The sequence below is a fragment of the Vigna unguiculata genome, chromosome 5 (genome assembly GCF_004118075.2).
Source record: "Vigna unguiculata cultivar IT97K-499-35 chromosome 5, ASM411807v1, whole genome shotgun sequence".
Classification (NCBI taxonomy): Eukaryota; Viridiplantae; Streptophyta; class Magnoliopsida; order Fabales; family Fabaceae; genus Vigna; species Vigna unguiculata.
Window position 1 is genome coordinate 41,617,267 of NC_040283.1, and position 18,696 is coordinate 41,635,962.

The following is an 18,696-nucleotide window of genomic DNA, read 5'->3' on the forward strand; positions in this document are numbered from 1 at the left end:
TAAAAGCAATTGATATATTGAGATATATTCCTAGTATCACAGTATATCAAGTATCATTGTTCAAATTAGATTTTCAAAAATACTTTCCAGTCAGATCTAAAAACCAAAATCAAAACATCTATTAATTAGATAGAATCAAGCATTAAGAACAAAACAATAATACTAATATTGAGTAAAAACATAAATGCTATATATAAATATCACCAGATTACATCCAAGTTCGAGTATATTACATTCAATCACACAAAGGAAGATTAGCCACTCATGACAGCCATCAAAACTTACGAACTAAAGAAGAAGAAGAAAATATGAATTGTGTCTGCTCGTGGTTGCAGCTCTCTAGCAGGTGTGCAGTTCTTCTTCAAATTCCAAGCTACCTTCCTTCTTGAACTTATATATATATATATATATATATATATATATATATATATATATATATATATATATATATATATATATATATATATATATATATATATATAGCACGAACTCTCGCTTGGGCGAGATAGAGTACTTCAGCATGAAGAAAGGGTCTCGCTTAGGTGACCCAATTCTAGCTTGAGCGAGAATCACACAACTGTAGAAGCTCCTTCACGAACTCTCGCTTAGGCGAGATTGGAAGCATCAAGTCTCGTTTGGGTGAGAATGGCGGCAAAAGATGATCTTCACTACACAAGCTCTCGCTTAGGCGAGATCCTTCTTCGTTTAGGCGAGATTGGCGGCCCAAGCTCTCGCTTGGGCGAGATTGCTTTGGTTTGAGCGACCTTGTAGAGTTTCTTATCTGTTTCTTGATTTCTCCTTTCACTCTTCTTGTGTTCTTTCTTCCTTCTACTTTAATTTATCTGAAAATTACACAAAATAGGGATCAAGTGATTTCTTTAAGTCAAAACTTGGAAGCATGTAATTGAAACTCATTTATCTTAGATTTAGGGAGAATCAATATGAAATAACATGAATTACAAACAAAAGTGCCAAAGTTCTCTATGAATCTTTCACGATTTTTGGCACTTATCAGTGTACTACATGCACTTCAAATCAAATTTCCAATTATAAAATTGAAATTCCCAAAAAAATGATTAAGTGCATCTAGAAATTGATGGGGTGCAAAAATCAATTGCCATATTTTATTCACAATATGGTTTCGAGTGAATTTTGTTTTGAGTCAACGGTTTCCTCTGATACAAGATTTGGATCTTAAAAGTAAACTTACCCGGGCCCGGCCCTTTTCCCCACCCGAATATATATCGAGTTCCGCATGACGAGGGGCATTTGCGTACTTTAACTCAGTCACCAGCAATAAATATACACAAAGAAAATAAGAAATATACACAAAGAAAAGGAGAAAAAATAGAGAAGAAATACACACGAAGGTTTGGTTCGTCTTTAACCCAGACCAACATCAAAGAAGAACAACCCAAAACAAGGCAAAGAAGAGAACATATAATAGCAGAGAGAGGAAGCGCCAAGAACGAAGACACTGTTACTAATTACCCTATCTTTCTCTCGCCACAAACCATACTTTTCGATCTTCCTTCTTCTCACGCTTCAAATTCAAACTACAGCTACGCCCGTCTCTCCGATCTATCATCTTCTTTATATCTTTCTTTTCTCGGTAATTTTCTCGTCTTCTCTCCTCCTTCTTCCTTTTCTGTTTTTAATTTTTCTTTATATATTTTCACGGAGTGGCTTCACGCGGTTCGAATCTTGAAGCGTATTTTTTCCACGGGAGGTTTCTCGTTCGTTTGCGCGCGCCGGTGCGCGAATTATGCGCATTTGCTTCGGCTTTGACCCGTTTCGTGATTGTGTGTGGAATTTAGGGTTTTCAATTGGAGCCAGGATTGAATTGAGGCGAAGCATTTGCAGCATGAGCATCGACAGCCCTGGGCGAGGGGACTGCTAGGGTTTCGAGGTTCTTACGTGGAGGGTGAGATTTCCATGGGCGATGGAGGCGTCCCGTGCATGCCTTTGCAGTATATTATGGAGAGGTTGCCGAGTTCCGAGAAGACTGTTGTGTGCGGAGGCAAGAGTGGGAATGGCTTCAATTCCAAGTTGTTCAAGTTTGCTGGCAATGAGAGGAGGAAGATGAAGGCGAGAAAGAGTGAATTGGGGTTAGACAGAGTGAGCAAGAGGAGCAGCAATGATGTTGAGAATGGTGGCGAAGTGGAGAAGCAGCAAGAGAAGGTTCAGAAGGAGGAAGTGGAAGAGGGTGAATTGGGCACTTTGAAGTGGCCTAGGACTGACCTGGAAAATGGGGAGTTCGTGCCAGAGATGCCGCCACCACCCCCGCTGAGGAAGGGCGAGATTGAGAACGGGGAGATTGTGAGTGAGAAGTGGAAAGGAAGGGAGCTGGAGAAGGGGGAGATTGCTTCTGGGAAATGGAGGAAAGAGGATGTTGAAAGAGGGGAGATAGTTCCTGAGAAGGGTGGTAGGAAAGGGGAAGCCGAGAGAGGTGAATATGGGTCGTGGAGAGGTGTAAATGATGAAATCGAGAAGGGAGAATTCATTCCGGATAGATGGTACAAGGGAGATTATGATAACAGTAGAATCCGCAGGTACCATTCAGGTAGGGACAAAGGGTGGAAAATTGAACGTGAACGTGAAAGTACACCTTCTTCTGGGAGATATTCTGGGGATGATTTTTTTAGGAAGAAAGATTTGAATATTCGTGGCAGTCAGCATCCTAAAAGTTCTCCCAGGTGGGAGGGTGGACAACAGCGGAATGTAAGGATAAGTTCTAAGATTGTGGATGACGAGAAGAACGTTCACAGCAATGGTAAGGACCATGCACGAGATTACACTTCTGGAAGTCGCTTGAAGAGGCTTGGCAATGATTCTGACAGCTATGAGCGGAAGCATTCTGCAGATTATGCCGGTTTAAAAAGCCGAAGACTTTCTGATGATAGCTGTCGCCAAGTTTATTCAGAAAACTATTCTCGTCGTTCTGTGGAACGGTCTTACCGAACTAATAATGCTACCAAATTATCGGCAGATAAATATTCAAGTAGGAATCATGAATCTTCTTTGTCTATTAGACAGGTTTATGACAGGCATGGGCGCAGCCCTGGTCATTCTGAGCGATCCCCACGTGACCGAGGTAGGTATTATGATCATAGGGATCGAACTCCAGTACGCAGGTCTCCTTGTGGTCGTGACAGATCTCCGTATAACCGGGAGAAGTCCCCACATGGACGGGAGAGGTCCCCATATCCGTATAACCGGGAGAAATCCCCCCATGGTCGGGAGAGGTCGCCATATACAAGGAACTGGGACAGAAGTCGTCAGCCTGATCATAAATTGAGAAGTCCAACTCGTTCTGAGCAGTCGCCACCTGATCGCAGTCGGCGACACGATCCTAAGGATAGTACCACAAATTTGTCAGAAGCATCTCCCCTTGATCAGGCTAGGAAAGACGGTCGACGTGATTCAGGTTGTAAAACCTTACCAAGTGAAAAACATGATTCCCAAAATTGTTGTAAGGATCATGAAGATAAGCAGACTCAGAGGGATTCAAACTGTTCAAGTACCGAATCTCAGAATGAAAAAAGTGTGCAAGAGTCCATTAAGTCTGTTGAGAAAGACATCTGCAATCAACCCTTAAACGAACACCGGAGTTGCAGCCCAACCCTTACCCACAAAGAATCTCCTCAATCCGAGCCCCCTCCTGAGGAGATGCCTTCTATGGAGGAGGATATGGACATTTGTGATACCCCTCCACATGTCCCTGTGGTGACAGATTTGTCTTCAGGGAAATGGTATTACCTGGACTATGGTGGTGTGGAAAATGGGCCTGCTAAATTGTGCGACATCAAGGTCCTTGTGGAGGAAGGTGTACTAATGTCAGATCACTTTATCAAGCACATAGATAGTGACAGGTGGTTAACAGTTGAAAATGCCGCGTCACCTTTGGCACCTCCGAACTTTCCTTCAATTGTGTCGGATAGCATAACTCAACTGGTAAATCCCCCAGAAGCTCCTGGTAATATCTTGTCAGATACAGCTGATATTTTTCAATCCGCTCATGAGAATCACCAGGAAATGCTAACCTCCTCGCCGCCTCCACTAGTGTGCCCCATTGACAGTTTGCGTTCGTCTGAACTTTTGGAGGACTTCCACATTGATGAAAGAGTTAAACATCTCTTGAAGGGTTATGATGTCACTCCTGAGATGGAACCTGAGGCAATAAAAGGTATTTTATTCTGTCAATGAAAATTCTTGAGAGTTTCTTTAATAAAAATAGTGAGAAAATAAATCTCAAAATTTGTTGTTAATTTCATCCCCCACACCCTGTCCTTTTTTTAATATTTCATCATCCTTTTCACCTTTGTTATTATTATTTTTTATGCTTGCAGAAGTGTTGCTAATGAATTTTGAAAATGCAAGAGGGGAGGGATCGAGAGATTATGAAGGTACGCAATTGCTTTTTGGTTCTTGTCGGTTTTCATCTTTTTAATTTTACATATTCTATTTTCATGATTTTGTGTGTCTGATATTTCTTACTAAGATGCGATATTCTTAGAAGTTTGACTTTTTTGGAAGCATTATATACTGTGCTATATTCAAATTGTTGGTTAGTTTTTGCAAATTTTCAAATTGTTCTGGTTTTCTGGTATTTGGCAATATTGAGGTTATTGTTGTTGGAGTTCTCCATTACTGGTGTTTGATTGAGCATTGACATGTGGACCCATTTCTTGATATTGGTAATACATGACTGGGAGATGATAAATATGTGAAACTCATACGTGCTTAGCTTCGGCAGGTGAGCATTTTTGTTTGAAAATAATACTGTTCAGTATTTAAATCCCATAAGGGCGAGTAGTGGCCTGCTCCAAAAACCTTAGCCAGATAACAGTTATGTGGAAATTTTTATATATTTTTAATAGAATAATGTATATTGTACAAAAAGGGTAAAAGTTACTCCAAATTAATGACATTCATAATTAACAATAACATTGGTGTCTTAACAGAACATACAGGTAAATGCCAACCAGAGTCAAATCCAAGTTCCTATTTTGAAATCATTAGTCATCATCTTTAAAATCTGTCTTTTTTTTTATCATTTTCACTAGGAGCATAGGTGGGTTGCAACTAACACAATCTCCCCGAACCAAACCCAATTAGATTTTTGCGGGTTGGAATTTTTAGTGCACCCAATTTAAATTGAATTGGGTGACAGATTCGGGAGTTTCAGACTTGATGATCATGCGCCTAACACACAAACTTGCCCAACTAAATCCTTTATTGTCGGTTGGGTTGGAATTATCCAATTTAAATTGGATTTGGTGATGGGTTCGGGAGTTTCTCCCCCAATGATCATGACCCAACCCAACTACATGATAAGTATATGATAAAATACTTATTGTGTTATAATTTTACTATGAAAAGAATTATGTATTATTATATGAATGTTGTTTATATATGTGATATAAGTATTGTTGTTACCTTGTATAAATTAAGAGGCACTAAACATATTTATTACCTTATAAAAATTAAGAAGCATTAAAATATATATTTTTGTGAAGAAGTGATAATTTTTTAATAACCCAATGATCCAATCTAACCCAATTAAATTTAATTGGATTGTGTTGAAAATTGGACCAAATTTGACTCAACCCGGTTATTTACAACCCTAATTTTTACTACTATTATACTGTTACACCTGTATATTTATTTTTTGAAAACCGGAATTCCAAGGTAGCTACCCAAAAAACCTTAATTTCTCTGTGGAGAGAGCTTTTCTGGAACCAAATAAGTGCTGCTGCGGGTTCCGTTCAGTCTGCCATTTGGTCTGTATGGTTGCTATACTAAACCACTCCACTGGCAAACTCTGTTGAGGGCAGGGGACTGTTCTGCAACCACTTTGCTTTTGTTTCAAGCAAATACATCTTATTCGTGTATAAAATCTGAAAAATCTGAAGTAGTTTTTTAGTGTTCTACAGAACACTTTGGTCATTATTTATAAAATGAGATAATTTGCATTTCATTTTAGGCTTGGCTCTGTCTCTCTTTTGTTACTTCTCATTGAAAAAAAGTTTTGCTTGCTGTAATCCCACTCAATCGTTTATGATGGCTAGGTATGCTATCGTATGTTAGCAATTGACTTGGTTGGTTCATAGAACAAAGTTTTTGTGGTGATTCCATTCAGTCGTTTATGATGGCTGGGTATACTTTCATTCAAAACAAAAATTGTAAACCATGTCAGATGTCTGATTGTTATTTTGCATCATATATGGAACTTAAAATTATAATTTTCCCATTTTGTTATGGCTATGCACCCTCAACTTGTTTGTGGATTATGATTATTTTTCATCTTAGAAAAATAAAGGGATATTCACTTATGAGTTAGATGTGTCATGACAAAGTATCTCCGACTTTTTTCAGGTTTTCCTTGGAATGCTTCCTGCCTCGGGGAAGATTATGATTCAAGTACTGATTTAGCATCTAGAGATTCTGAGTCTCAGTTAAGTATGTCATCTGATAAGGATAATGGACTAGGCTTTGGTATTTCTAGTGACTGGTTTTCCACCCGTTGGTCATGTAAAGGTGGTGACTGGAAGAGGAATGATGATTCCATGGATAGATATTCTAGAAAGAAACTTGTGCTAAATAATGGTTTTTCGTTATGTCAAATGCCAAAGTCTGGATGTGAAGATCCTCGTTGGCCTCAAAAAGATGAATTGTATTTTCCTTCTCAAAACAAGAGGCTTGATCTTCCTCTGTGGGCTTTCTGTGCTGATGAGCGGGATGAAAGCAGTGCTGCAGGTAGATCAGTTCAAAGTAAGCCTGTTTCTGTGAGAGGAGTGAAAGGCAATGTTCTTTCAGTGGTCAGGATAAATGCATGTGTAGTAAAGGACCAGGGGTCATTGGTCTCTGAGTCACGCCACAAGACGCGGGGCAAGGAAAGACATCATTCTAGATCAAATCGGCCTTTCTCTGCAACCAGTGATAGCAAGAGATCATCAACGGAACAGGATTCCCAGTTCAAAGCTTTTAGTGATCAAGGTTCTTACAGGATCATGGAATTCCTTAACACTCCTAAAGACCATCTCTGTACTATCCATGAGTTGCAATTACATTTGGGTGACTGGTATTATTATGATGGTTCTGGGCGTGAAAGGGGCCCCTCATCATTTTCAGAACTACAGTATTTAGTAGATCAAGGCATCATAAAAAAACATAGCAGTGTGTTCAGGAAAAGTGACAAACTCTGGGTTCCTATCACCTCTGCAACAGAAACATCTGATGGCAGTTTCCCGATCCAACAAGAAAGCAGTTCAATATCTGGTTTTTCATCAAAGCAAACTCAGGCATGTGGTGAACCTTACACAAATTCAAGTTTGTTTAACAGCTTGCATCCTCAGTTTGTTGGTTATACTCGTGGGAAGCTACATGAGCTGGTGATGAAATCATATAAGAGCCGAGAGTTTGCTGCAGCTATAAATGAGGTTTTAGATCCCTGGATCAATGCAAGACAACCAAAGAAAGAAATTGAAAAACAACTATATTGGAAATCAGGTAATGATTATTTCTTTGATTTTTAATTTGTTCGCTGACCTTCTTTGGTAGTAAATTTTTAACCTGTTTTTAGTTCAAACCTCATTTTTTCTGTTAATAACTACTAGTTGGGCAACTAATTTATTTTTAGACTAATGTATTTGCGTGGCTGGTATAAGCTGAGCCCATTTGGTAGCAAATTTACCCTTCTGATCAATGCTTGTGGCCTTGTCACGTGTTTTTTCCTGTGTGGTAGTGTGTTAGACTGGTCCATCAGAGAAAATCACAGGAAATTTTATTTGAATGGACTCATGATTAATTTTTTAATTACTTCCTTATTTTGTGTGTGTTGGTACATGTAATTTTTAGAAGGGGATGCGCATGCTGCCAAGAGAGCCCGGCTTCTTGTTGATGATAGTGAAGATGACAGTGATTTGGAAGATGGTGATTTTACTATCGAGAAGGATGAATCTAGTTTTGAGGATCTATGTGGTGATGCTACTTTTCCTGAAGATGAAATTAGTGTTACTGATTCTCAAATGGGAAGCTGGGACAATTTGGATGGCCATGTGCTAGCACGGATTTTCCATTTTTTGAAATCTGATTTGAAGTCCCTTGTTTTTGCTTCATTGACTTGCAAGCGCTGGAGAGCTTCTGTAAGGTTTTATAAAGAAGTGTCAATGCAGGTCAATTTGTCATTCTTGGGTCATTCATGCACTGATGCCATGTTGTGGAACATTTTGGTAGGTTTGATATGTATTTGCCAATTCACTTTAAATGTCTCATATTCTTCATCTTCCTCTAATCTGATTATTTGTTTGCAGAATGGATACGAGAAAGAGAAGATCAATTCTATAATTCTAAGGGGTTGTGTTAATATTACGGCTGAGATGCTTGAGAAAGTTCTTCTTTCATTTCCTGGTTTATTTACAGTAGACATTAGAGGGTGCAACCAGTTTGGAGAGCTGACTCTTAAATTTGCGAATGTGAAATGGATCAAGAGCCGAAGTTCACACTTGACTAAAATTTCTGAGGATCCTCACAAAATTAGAAGTCTTAAACATATTACAGAGCTAACCTCATCTGTTTCCAAATCCAGCAGTATAGGTATAGATGATTTTGGGCAATTGAAGGACTATTTTGATAGTGTGGATAAGAGAGATACCAAGCAATTATTCCGTCAAAACTTGTACAAGCGATCAAAACTATATGATGCTAGAAAGTCCTCCTCCATTCTATCGAGGGATGCTCGTACAAGACGTTGGGCAATCAAGAAAACTGAAAGCGGTTATAAGAGGATGGAGGAGTTCCTTGCTTCCAGACTCAGGGAAATTATGAAGACAAACTCTTGTGACTTTTTTGTGCCCAAGGTACTGTGCAAAATTTCTTTTATTTTCGCTGTCATGAAGTTCTCCTTTGTTCATGATTTCTTTTGGCTTATTTTCCTTAATAGGTTGCAGAAATTGAGGCTAAAATGAAAAGTGGTTATTACAGTAGCCGTGGGTTGAATTCTGTGAAAGACGACATAAGTAGAATGTGTCGTGATGCCATAAAGTAAGTTCTCTTTCCATTTTTCCTTTTTCATTGGTAGGTGGTAATTATTCTCACTTTGATCTTATCCCAGGGTTATATTACTTTTCTTGTTGGAAACATTGAACTGAAGATGATAAGACTTATTAGTTTATAGTGACAAGAATACAAAGGTTCCTTTAGTTTGTCATATTTGTGTCAAAATACTGATTCAGTGATGTATGTTCTTGCCATTGAGCTGTTTGATTCTCAGGTGTAAGTGTAAGCACTACTGCTTTTCAATTGTAGTTAACTTTCATCTATGCTAAAGTTGGTGGGTTTGCATATCTTAGTTGTTTTGCATTCTGACATAATTTACTCATTATACGTTACAGTTGCCTCTGTTTATGGACTTATTCATTTAGCATATGTTTCTTGGATCATTCAAAATGTGGGTGTTTCATCGAACAGCCCACATTTTATGTGTTTTTAATCCAATATTTATATTAAATTTTTAATGTGTTCGTATCGGTATTGATTACACAGAGTGAAGAATCGGGGTGATGCTAGTTACATGAATCATATTATCACACTGTTTATTCAGCTTGCAACACGGCTGGAAGAGAGTTCTAAATCTGTGCATGACAGAAATCTACTGAAATCGTGGGACAATGACTTGCCTGCAGTGTCCTGCTCTACTTTGTCAAAGTATAAGAAGAATAGGTTAGTGAATGAAAGGAAGTATAGGAGTAATGGGACACATGGTTTGGATAATGTGGAATATACCTCTGATCGAGAAATTAAGAGGCGATTATCAAAGTTGAACAAAAAATCTATGGACTCAGAGAGTGAAACATCTGATGATGATCTTGATATGTCTTATGAAGATGGAAAGAGTGACAGTGATACTACAACCTCTGACACTGAAAGTGAACGAGAAGTACATTCAGAAAGTCTGATTAGGGATTCAAGAGGGGAAGGATACTTGACATCTGAGGAAGAGTTGGATTTTATAACTGATGATCGAGAGTGGGGTGCACGCATGACAAAAGCAAGTTTGGTTCCTCCAGTTACCAGGAAATATAAAGTCATTGATCAATATTGCATTGTAGCCGATGAGGAGGATGTGCGAAGGAAGATGAGGGTTTCATTACCAGACGACTATGCTGAGAAGCTGAGTGCACAAAAGAATGGCACTGAGGAGTCAGATATGGAACTTCCTGAAGTGAAAGATTACAAACCTAGAAAGCAGCTAGGATATGAGGTTATTGAGCAAGAAGTTTATGGAATTGATCCTTTTACACACAATCTTTTGCTTGATTCTATGCCAGAGGAGTTAGATTGGGCTCTGCCAGAGAAGCATTTGTTTATAGAAGATACACTCCTTCGAACATTGAATAAGCAAGGTAGAAATTTTACTGGAACTGGAAGCACTCCAATGAGCTACCCGTTGCGGCCTGTTGTTGAAGATATTAAAAGACAAGCTGAGGAGGATTGTGATGCAAGAATGGTTAAAATGTGTCAAGGTATTCTAAAGGCCATGGACAGTCGTCCAGAAGACAAATACGTAGCTTATAGGAAGGTATATCACTTTTTTGTTTGTTAACTATAATTTAACTGTTATCTTACACTAGTTTTCTGGTGATTGACTTCTCGCTGCTATTTTTCATTACTATGATACTATCTGTTGTGATGGATCGTGCAGGGGCTTGGTGTTGTTTGCAACAAGGAAGAAGGATTTGCAGAAGATGATTTTGTTGTGGAGTTTCTGGGAGAGGTATGTTCTCAATGGAATTTTACCCTTGAAACTTCAGTCCTTGATTATTAAATTTGCAAGGTATATGTTTCTTCGTGCAAGCTTCTACTTTCGGATAAATGCAGGTTTCCAATGTAATGTTAAATATTTAAGCAATGATCCTTCTAAAGACAGAACAGAAGACTGTGCCCAGTCATGATTTGTTCTGTATCACTTAACATGATTAAATTACTCTTGATCTATTCTCTGCAAAATTTACAAATCTATACATTTCTGTACATTTCTGTATTTTACATATGAAGCTTGTCAAATATCTAAGCAACAACCATTCACCGGAGAGAATAGTCAACTTTGCACACACTATTTGTTCTGTATTTTCTAGTCATTATACCGGTTGTGATCTTTTCTCTAAAGATCTAGATATCTATATGTTTTGCACGTGCAGCTTGTGAAGTGTGCAATAATTTACTCTCTAATGTGTCACCATAACAAATATTGGCCAGTTGGATCCTTGACTTTCTAGTTAGCCTGGGGGTTTTGAACTACTGCTCGTGTTGCTATCTATGGTTTATATAAAGTGTTTTATTTACAGTAGTTGTAGATAGAGATGTTTGTTCTTTTGAGTTGGTGCGCTCTGCTTGTTCAGCTTATCAACTCCACAAGCGGTTATCCAGTTTAGAAATTTAGTCTGTAGCATATCATCATATGCTTCAAGAATTTTGTATTCGTGAGGCATTATAGTTTTTATTATATTGTTTTTCATAGGTTTATCCTGTGTGGAAGTGGTTTGAAAAACAAGATGGGATTCGATCTCTGCAGAAAGATAGTAAAGATCCAGCACCAGAATTCTACAACATCTACCTTGAGAGGCCAAAGGTGCCACCTATCCCTTCAAAATACTGAGGTTATGATGGCTAACTTGATATTATTCATCCATCTTCATTTTATACTGATGAATCTTACAATTTTCATGACAGGGTGATGCTGATGGGTATGACTTAGTTGTTGTTGATGCCATGCATATGGCTAATTATGCCAGTCGAATATGTCATTCGTGCAGACCTAACTGTGAAGCCAAGTAAGTTGTTTGTCATTCAGGTTGTATGGTTGTTGTTTGCTGACTTTTCAGATCCTGATACTAGTTCTCTTGATTGTAAAAGCAATTGTGGTTGCTATTTTAGTGCACTGTGTGCATTTAGGGTCACTTGTGCATGAAAGATTATACTGATCTATTTATCAAATGCAATCATGATATTCTTTTGTGTGCTACAATTATGATTGTGATCATTGTAGAAATTATATCATTATCTTCTTCCAACTTCCATTATTCATTAATGGAAGTGTGAATTTTACTTTGGCCTTCGTTTGAAAATGATAAAAACCGCTTGTAGCTCATCATGTTCTGCATCTTGCATGTTGTGGTTGTGCTGTCAATCAAATATTGGCTAGTTAAATTCAATCAGAATGTTTCCTTTTCCATTCTTTATTTAACGTCTATGCTATTTGCTAGGTTCATTGAAGTTTTAGTCCCTTTATTATTGTTAATGTGTGATTTTGCTCATCTATTTTTTTTTTATTTGAACTCGACTCTGTTTTTTAATTATTACAAATAAGTTCATCACCTTCCAATTGTATTTAAAACTCTAAAATTCTCATTTTCGTATTCCAAATCTTCATAAAAGTTGAATCATTTGTTTTATATATTCATTCATTTACAACTCACCAGCCAAAATATCAAATTTCATAACAAAAAATCCCAAAATTTTCCTTTCATACTTAACATCAAATTTCAACTAAATTATTGGGTTGCAAACTTTTAAATTTATTATATGTGCCATATCAATTGTAAATCCCCAATTATTTGAGTAGAAAATTAATATTTTTGATGGTTAACTAAATGGACAAAAGGATCAATTTTTTTTTTTTTAAATACAGACTTAATTTACTAAAAAAAATGAACTAGAGGGTTCAAAACTTCACAAAAGAATGCACTTGAATTTTTCTGCTAAAAAGAACTTAAATGCAAGAATTACTACCAGATTCAGAGTTAAGGTCACATGCAAAGTTGTTACTTTTTATTCTATTGTCTTTACTTCTTTTAACCCCAATGCGTTGTTTTGTCCTTCAATGTGTCGATGGGCTTCAATGCCTCTGTGATTGCTGTCTTTTTGATGAGGAAAATAGAATTTGTATAGGTTGATGCTTGAGGGACCAAGCCTACGTGCATGATAGGAATATTCTATTTAAATCTTTTATATTGTGATATAGTTTGAGATTTGACCGATTGACACATTTTATATATATTATTTAAAATTTTTCCCCGGCAATGACAAGGTTATTTATTGTTAGTTGATGATTACATTACTGGGTTGCATTCCTTATGTTACGTTCTTTTTAATTGTTAATTATTATATACTCTTGTAGTTATCCGTTGTTATTTTCACTGTTTTTGTAGGGTGACTGCCGTTGATGGTCAATATCAAATTGGTATTTATAGTGTTCGTAAAATTCAAAATGGTGAGGAGATCACTTTTGACTACAATTCTGTAACGGAGGTTTGTCCTGTTACCTTCTGACTTCTGTCTATTTTATTCCATGAGTAAATATATTCTTAGTACATCGCTGTGTAATGAGTACCTTTCATCTCACTGTAGAGCAAGGAGGAGTATGAAGCATCGGTTTGTTTGTGTGGAAGCCAAGTATGCCGTGGGAGCTATCTGAATTTGACTGGTGAAGGGGCTTTCCAAAAGGTTTGAACTTATTCAAAAGTTTCAATTTATAGGTGCTAAAAAAACCAGGAGAAGACATAAATATTCTTAATTGTTCACTGGTTTCAATTCTAAAAAAACCAGAAGAAGACATGCTTGTTATTAGTTGGTAGCGCTTTTTGCATGAAACCGAGTTTCTATTTTGGTACTATTTTATGTGTTGACTGGAGTGAGCTTTCTGTCCTCTTAGGTTCTGAAGGACTCTCATGGAATTCTTGATCGGCATTATTTGATGCTAGAAGCTTGTGAATTAAATTCTGTGTCTGAAGAGGACTATAATGACCTTGGAAGAGCTGGTTTAGGCAGTTGTTTGCTTGGAGGCCTGCCGGATTGGCTTGTTGCTTATGCGGCTCGCCTTGTATGTGCCTTCTTTTGTCTTGATACCTCTTTTATGTTTTTGTGGTTGTTGTGCATCAATTTTCCCTAACATATATTCTATGTTGAAGGTGAGATTTATCAATTTTGAACGAACAAAACTTCCTGAAGAAATTCTAAAGCATAATCTGGAAGAAAAGAGAAAATATTTTTCAGATATATGTCTTGAAGTTGAAAGGAGTGATGCCGAAGTTCAGGTCTGCTCTTTGTCTGTCTACTTTCTTTTGCGTACATTATTTTCAGATATATGTCTACTTTCGTGACATTTGCAATATTCTATTCTCATTTTTCCTCGTAATATTTCCCTTTATACCACTTTTTGTATGACTCAGGCCGAGGGTGTTTACAACCAAAGGCTTCAGAATCTTGCTGTCACTCTTGATAAGGTGATTATCCACCCTTATATCTATATTAGCCTTTTCTCATTATTCTATATTTTTAACGTTGATAAGAAGAAAACACTTTGCATGTAAACCTGATCATAAAGGAGAAATGGTGAGCACAATGTTTTTGGCCTGGGCTTTTTAACAGTCAATAACCAAGCCTATACTACTGTGATAGAGAAGCCTTGCATCATAAGGCCGTTTTTAGTTTGGTCAATATTGTTATATCTTCTTACGTAGTAAATCAATCATTTGGCCGTTTCTAGATGGTCAATAGTGTTATTATATCTTGTAAGAAATCAAGCATTTCGCTAAATTTGCAACCCTTTGTGTTTTGAACTTGATTAGTGTCACCTATTTCACTGCAGCATTATCTCATTCTGGTATTTAGTTTTCCAATTAATTTTGCCTTCTGTATTTGCTAATTTCTTGTGGGGTATTGCAGGTAAGGTATGTCATGAGATGTATTTTTGGCGATCCACGGAAAGCACCACCTCCTCTTGAGAAGCTCAGTCCTGAAGCAACTGTTTCCTTCCTCTGGAAAGGCGAGGGTTCATTTGTTGAGGAGCTTCTTAAGTGCATCGCTCCTCATATTGAAGAAGAGATCTTGAAAGATCTCAAGCTTAAAATTCATGCTCACGATCCTTCACATTCAGTAGATATTCAAAAAGAGCTTCGCAAATCTTTGTTATGGTATGTGGTTCCTACACCTAGTTTGTCTTTAGTTTATTTTAAACCTAGTGGAACTTCACAAACTTTACGCTATAATTTTCTCATGTTCAAAGGTTGAGGGATGAGGTCCGAAATCTTCCTTGTACATATAAATGTCGGCATGATGCTGCTGCTGACTTAATCCATATTTATGCTTATACCAAGTACTTCTTTAGGATACAGGTATACTTCGCTACTGCCAATACTAAGCAACATGATGGTACAGTTAATTTTCTTGTCATTTTGAACCGTTTTTTAATTTTTATCTTGCAGAATTATCAAGCGATTACATCACCACCTGTCTATATTAGTCCACTTGACTTAGGTCCCAAGTACACTAACAAGTCGGGAGCAGAATTTCAGGAGTACCGAAAGATATATGGTGAAAATTATTGTTTAGGACAGCTGATATTTTGGCATAACCAGAGTAATGCTGATCCAGATCGGAGCCTGGCTAGAGCTAGCAGGGGTTGCTTGTCTTTACCAGATACAAGTTCCTTTTATGCCAAGGCGCAGAAGCCCTCTCGACATTGTGTTTATGGTCCAAGGACCGTCAGATCTATGCTTGCTAGAATGGTTAGTTTTTTTTATTTTTATCATGATATATTGTTTAAGTTATTCTGTTATTGTGCTTTTTTTTTTCCTAGGTAGGCTCGTTGATTGGAAATAATAAATAGGAAATGTCTTTACACAGTATAAGTTTACCCAAAAATGATGACGTTCTGTTAAAATAATAAACTTTATCCCAATAGGCAAAATGATTTTAAAGTGACCAATGACAGAAGACTAGTTCCATTAGGCGAGTTACTGAGTAAATGTTAAAATGATAGGCATATATCAAACAGCCACTAGATATTTTCTCTGCAAGAAGCATTCTCTTGAGATTTTTGAGAGCAAACGGGGGGTTGAAAACCCCAACCTAAAGGATTTCATAGATGCGAGGCAAGTAACTGCATCCGCAGCCTCGATAGCCTTCTCATGCTGTCCATAGAAAACCTTTATACCTCACGTACTGTCTTTGGCAATAGTATGCCTCAAGGAGCTTCAATCAGATTCAAATCCTTTAAGTAGACTTTTGAACAGTGTTAGGAATGACATGCTTAAAGGGTAGCCCAGATATATTCTTTGTGATTTAGTGTGACATTGGCAATTAATTGGTAATCTATTGTTTTGTTTATTCAGGAGAAGCAGCCGCAGAGATCTTGGCCCAAAGACCGGATATGGTCGTTCAAAAGTTTTCCGAAATTCTTTGGTAGCCCAATGTTAGATGCTGTAGTAAATAACTCTGCACTGGACAGGGAGATGGTTCATTGGTTGAAGCACAGACCTGCCATATTCCAAGCCATGTGGGACCGTTAAAATTTTGCATGGTTTGGAGAATTTTGGTCAGAGCACGCTCGATAAAGCAGCTACTTTTAGATATGGAATGGTTCATCCTTCAGAGCTGCCTGCCTGTTTTAGCCTGGGTGGGGGGTCTGTAATTATTAATCCAAAAGCGTCGTTCCTTGTACCGCTTTTCAGTCATTCTTGTGTACAGTTTTGTTGGCCATTGATTTGTAATTCATTTGATTGTAGGGCATTGTTTTTACATTTATGTAATATGAAATGATAGTTAGGAAGAAAAAAGAAAGGTTATTTCCAGTAGTCATCTGTGTCTTCTCGTCTTTTATTCGCTAAAGCGGTGCCCTGTAATTTCCCCCTTCAAATATTCTGATCAAGTTCACCTCGGATACTTACGAGTGCGTGAGTTTAATGGGGGAATGCTTTAGGTGACGACGTTGCTTCATATTAGGTTGTCCTATGGTCTGCACTTTTTAGTACTGAGCTGGCACCTGATAAGTAACCCAGTAGTTACCTGATAACCAACATTACGGGGAGAGAAATGATAATCGCTGACACTGACTGTCCTCCCGTGTTTTTTTTTTGTGCTTTGTCGGCTACAACATGGTTTCTTTTCTTGGATACTTTAGTTTAAAATAATTTTTAAATTGATACTATTAGCTGAGCTTTTTTTCCAGTATATTTCCTTATTATTGCCCATAATTGGCTGCTAATTGTTAACAAGGTTGGAAGGGAGAACTACATTTATGTTTTAGTGTTAAAATATAGTCACCTTTTTAATTCGTTTAGAAGTGTAACTAGTCATCGAAAAGTTATTTTTCTGACAGACTTTCATTAGAGCTTGATAAGCTGTATTTGTATATAAAGTTACTTTTGAATGTATCCTTCACTTATTTTAGTGAGAAAAATATTTGTTTCAGTTTTTTCGTTAAAAAGTTCGATTGTTTGGTTGAAAATCTTCGGTTTATAACTTTAACACACTTAAATAATGATAAAAAAGAAAATAATTAAATTGAAGTGGAAATGTAATTTAGTTAATTAAAGAGAAATGGTATTTTTAATTTATTCAGACAAGGGGGAGAGATTGTTTTGTACTATGATAAATTAATATGCCACACTATTCAGACACGACTTCTAAATCGTTGTTTTTCTAATTTTTCTTTGAAAATTTCCATACACTTCTTCCTATAAACCAATCCTCTACGAAACAGACTCGAGAAGAAAGGAGGCAGGTGTACTAGAATAGAGCAGATTGAAACTCGTTTCTGAAGGTGTTTTCTTGGTGAATTCTTTGTGGAGTGAGTATAGACACCAAATGAGTCTTCAAACAAACAACAATCCACGAGGATGAAGGCACCTGAGTCTCCTTTATCGATTTGGTCTTCATCATAATTAACATCCATTTGCCAAACACCAGAACCATTAGTTGCTATGTTAGTCCAAATTAATGAACACCGTTTCTTCTTCGATAATATGACCGGGTTCAGTATCTGCCGATTACAATATGAGTGATTAGTATTTGATATTAAACTTAGCTTAGGGTATTATGAACATTATCTGACATTCACGTGTCGCAGTTTGTCTGGGAGTTGCGGCGCATGAACTGTCGAATCGCTTCACTTTATAACAACATACCAAGCAGAATCAAATGATTGGATGCCACGGATAAATAATAGTTATAATCGCATGCAAACGCAGCTTCAATTTGGTTTTATTTTGGGACAAAGAGGAACACTGAATACTATATCACCACCGAAGCAAGCGTCGATTGCAAATTCGTACTCCCTCTCGGTTTTCTACAAATTTTTTTCTCATTTATTTGTTGCAAACTAAATTTTTCAATTTTCATATTATCCAATTCAAAAGCGAAAACATAGTGATCTTAGATGAAAGCCAAGGTATCTACACAATTAAAAAAAAACGATAGTAATATAAAATGGATAAGTTGTGAGATAATGTTATGTAAAAATGTTGTTGTATGGATAATAATATGAGATCACTCTCAAAGAAATGCAATTTTTCCGATACAATGATTAAACGCTATTGTTATTAGGACAAATTCGACAATTAAGCTGCATCCATTCTTGTAAGAGTTGATTAAAGTATCAATGAAAAATACATTTTTAGATGTATTGTATTGTTTATAATTGTGAACTTTTTACTCCTATATATCTCAATTAACTTGATTGTTGAGTGTCATCATAGACATATTCACTAGTTGAAAAAGGAAAACATTTTACAAAATAGATGTTAGAAACAAAGAGAAGTATACGGTCATCTCAGTTCTTGTAAGAATAATTCTTATATAGGTTTTTAACTCTCATGGATAGATATGAATATCAACAATGTCATGAATTTTACA

At 37.0% G+C, this 18,696-nt stretch overlaps 1 protein-coding gene across 2 annotated transcripts; it reads left to right on the forward strand.

Annotated features, from left to right (window-relative positions):
• The first annotated feature begins 1,323 nt into the window (after window positions 1-1,323).
• LOC114184853 (histone-lysine N-methyltransferase ATXR3) lies at window positions 1,324-16,990 on the forward strand. 2 transcript variants are annotated; one of them, XM_028072199.1, is made up of 20 exons: window positions 1,324-1,612; window positions 1,818-4,186; window positions 4,350-4,406; window positions 6,379-7,512; window positions 7,861-8,234; window positions 8,316-8,861; window positions 8,945-9,045; window positions 9,547-10,582; window positions 10,706-10,777; window positions 11,522-11,632; window positions 11,734-11,834; window positions 13,212-13,311; window positions 13,411-13,506; window positions 13,715-13,882; window positions 13,971-14,096; window positions 14,232-14,285; window positions 14,728-14,975; window positions 15,068-15,176; window positions 15,267-15,569; window positions 16,176-16,990. In XM_028072199.1, the coding sequence occupies exons 2-20, from the start codon at window positions 1,936-1,938 to the stop codon at window positions 16,350-16,352; spliced, it is 7,164 nt and encodes a 2,387-aa protein (XP_027928000.1). In that variant the 5' UTR covers window positions 1,324-1,612; window positions 1,818-1,935; the 3' UTR covers window positions 16,353-16,990. The 2 variants fall into 2 exon arrangements, with proteins under 2 accessions (XP_027928000.1, XP_027928001.1); XM_028072200.1 differs by having other exon boundaries at window positions 7,864-8,234.
• The last annotated feature ends 1,706 nt before the right edge of the window (window positions 16,991-18,696 follow it).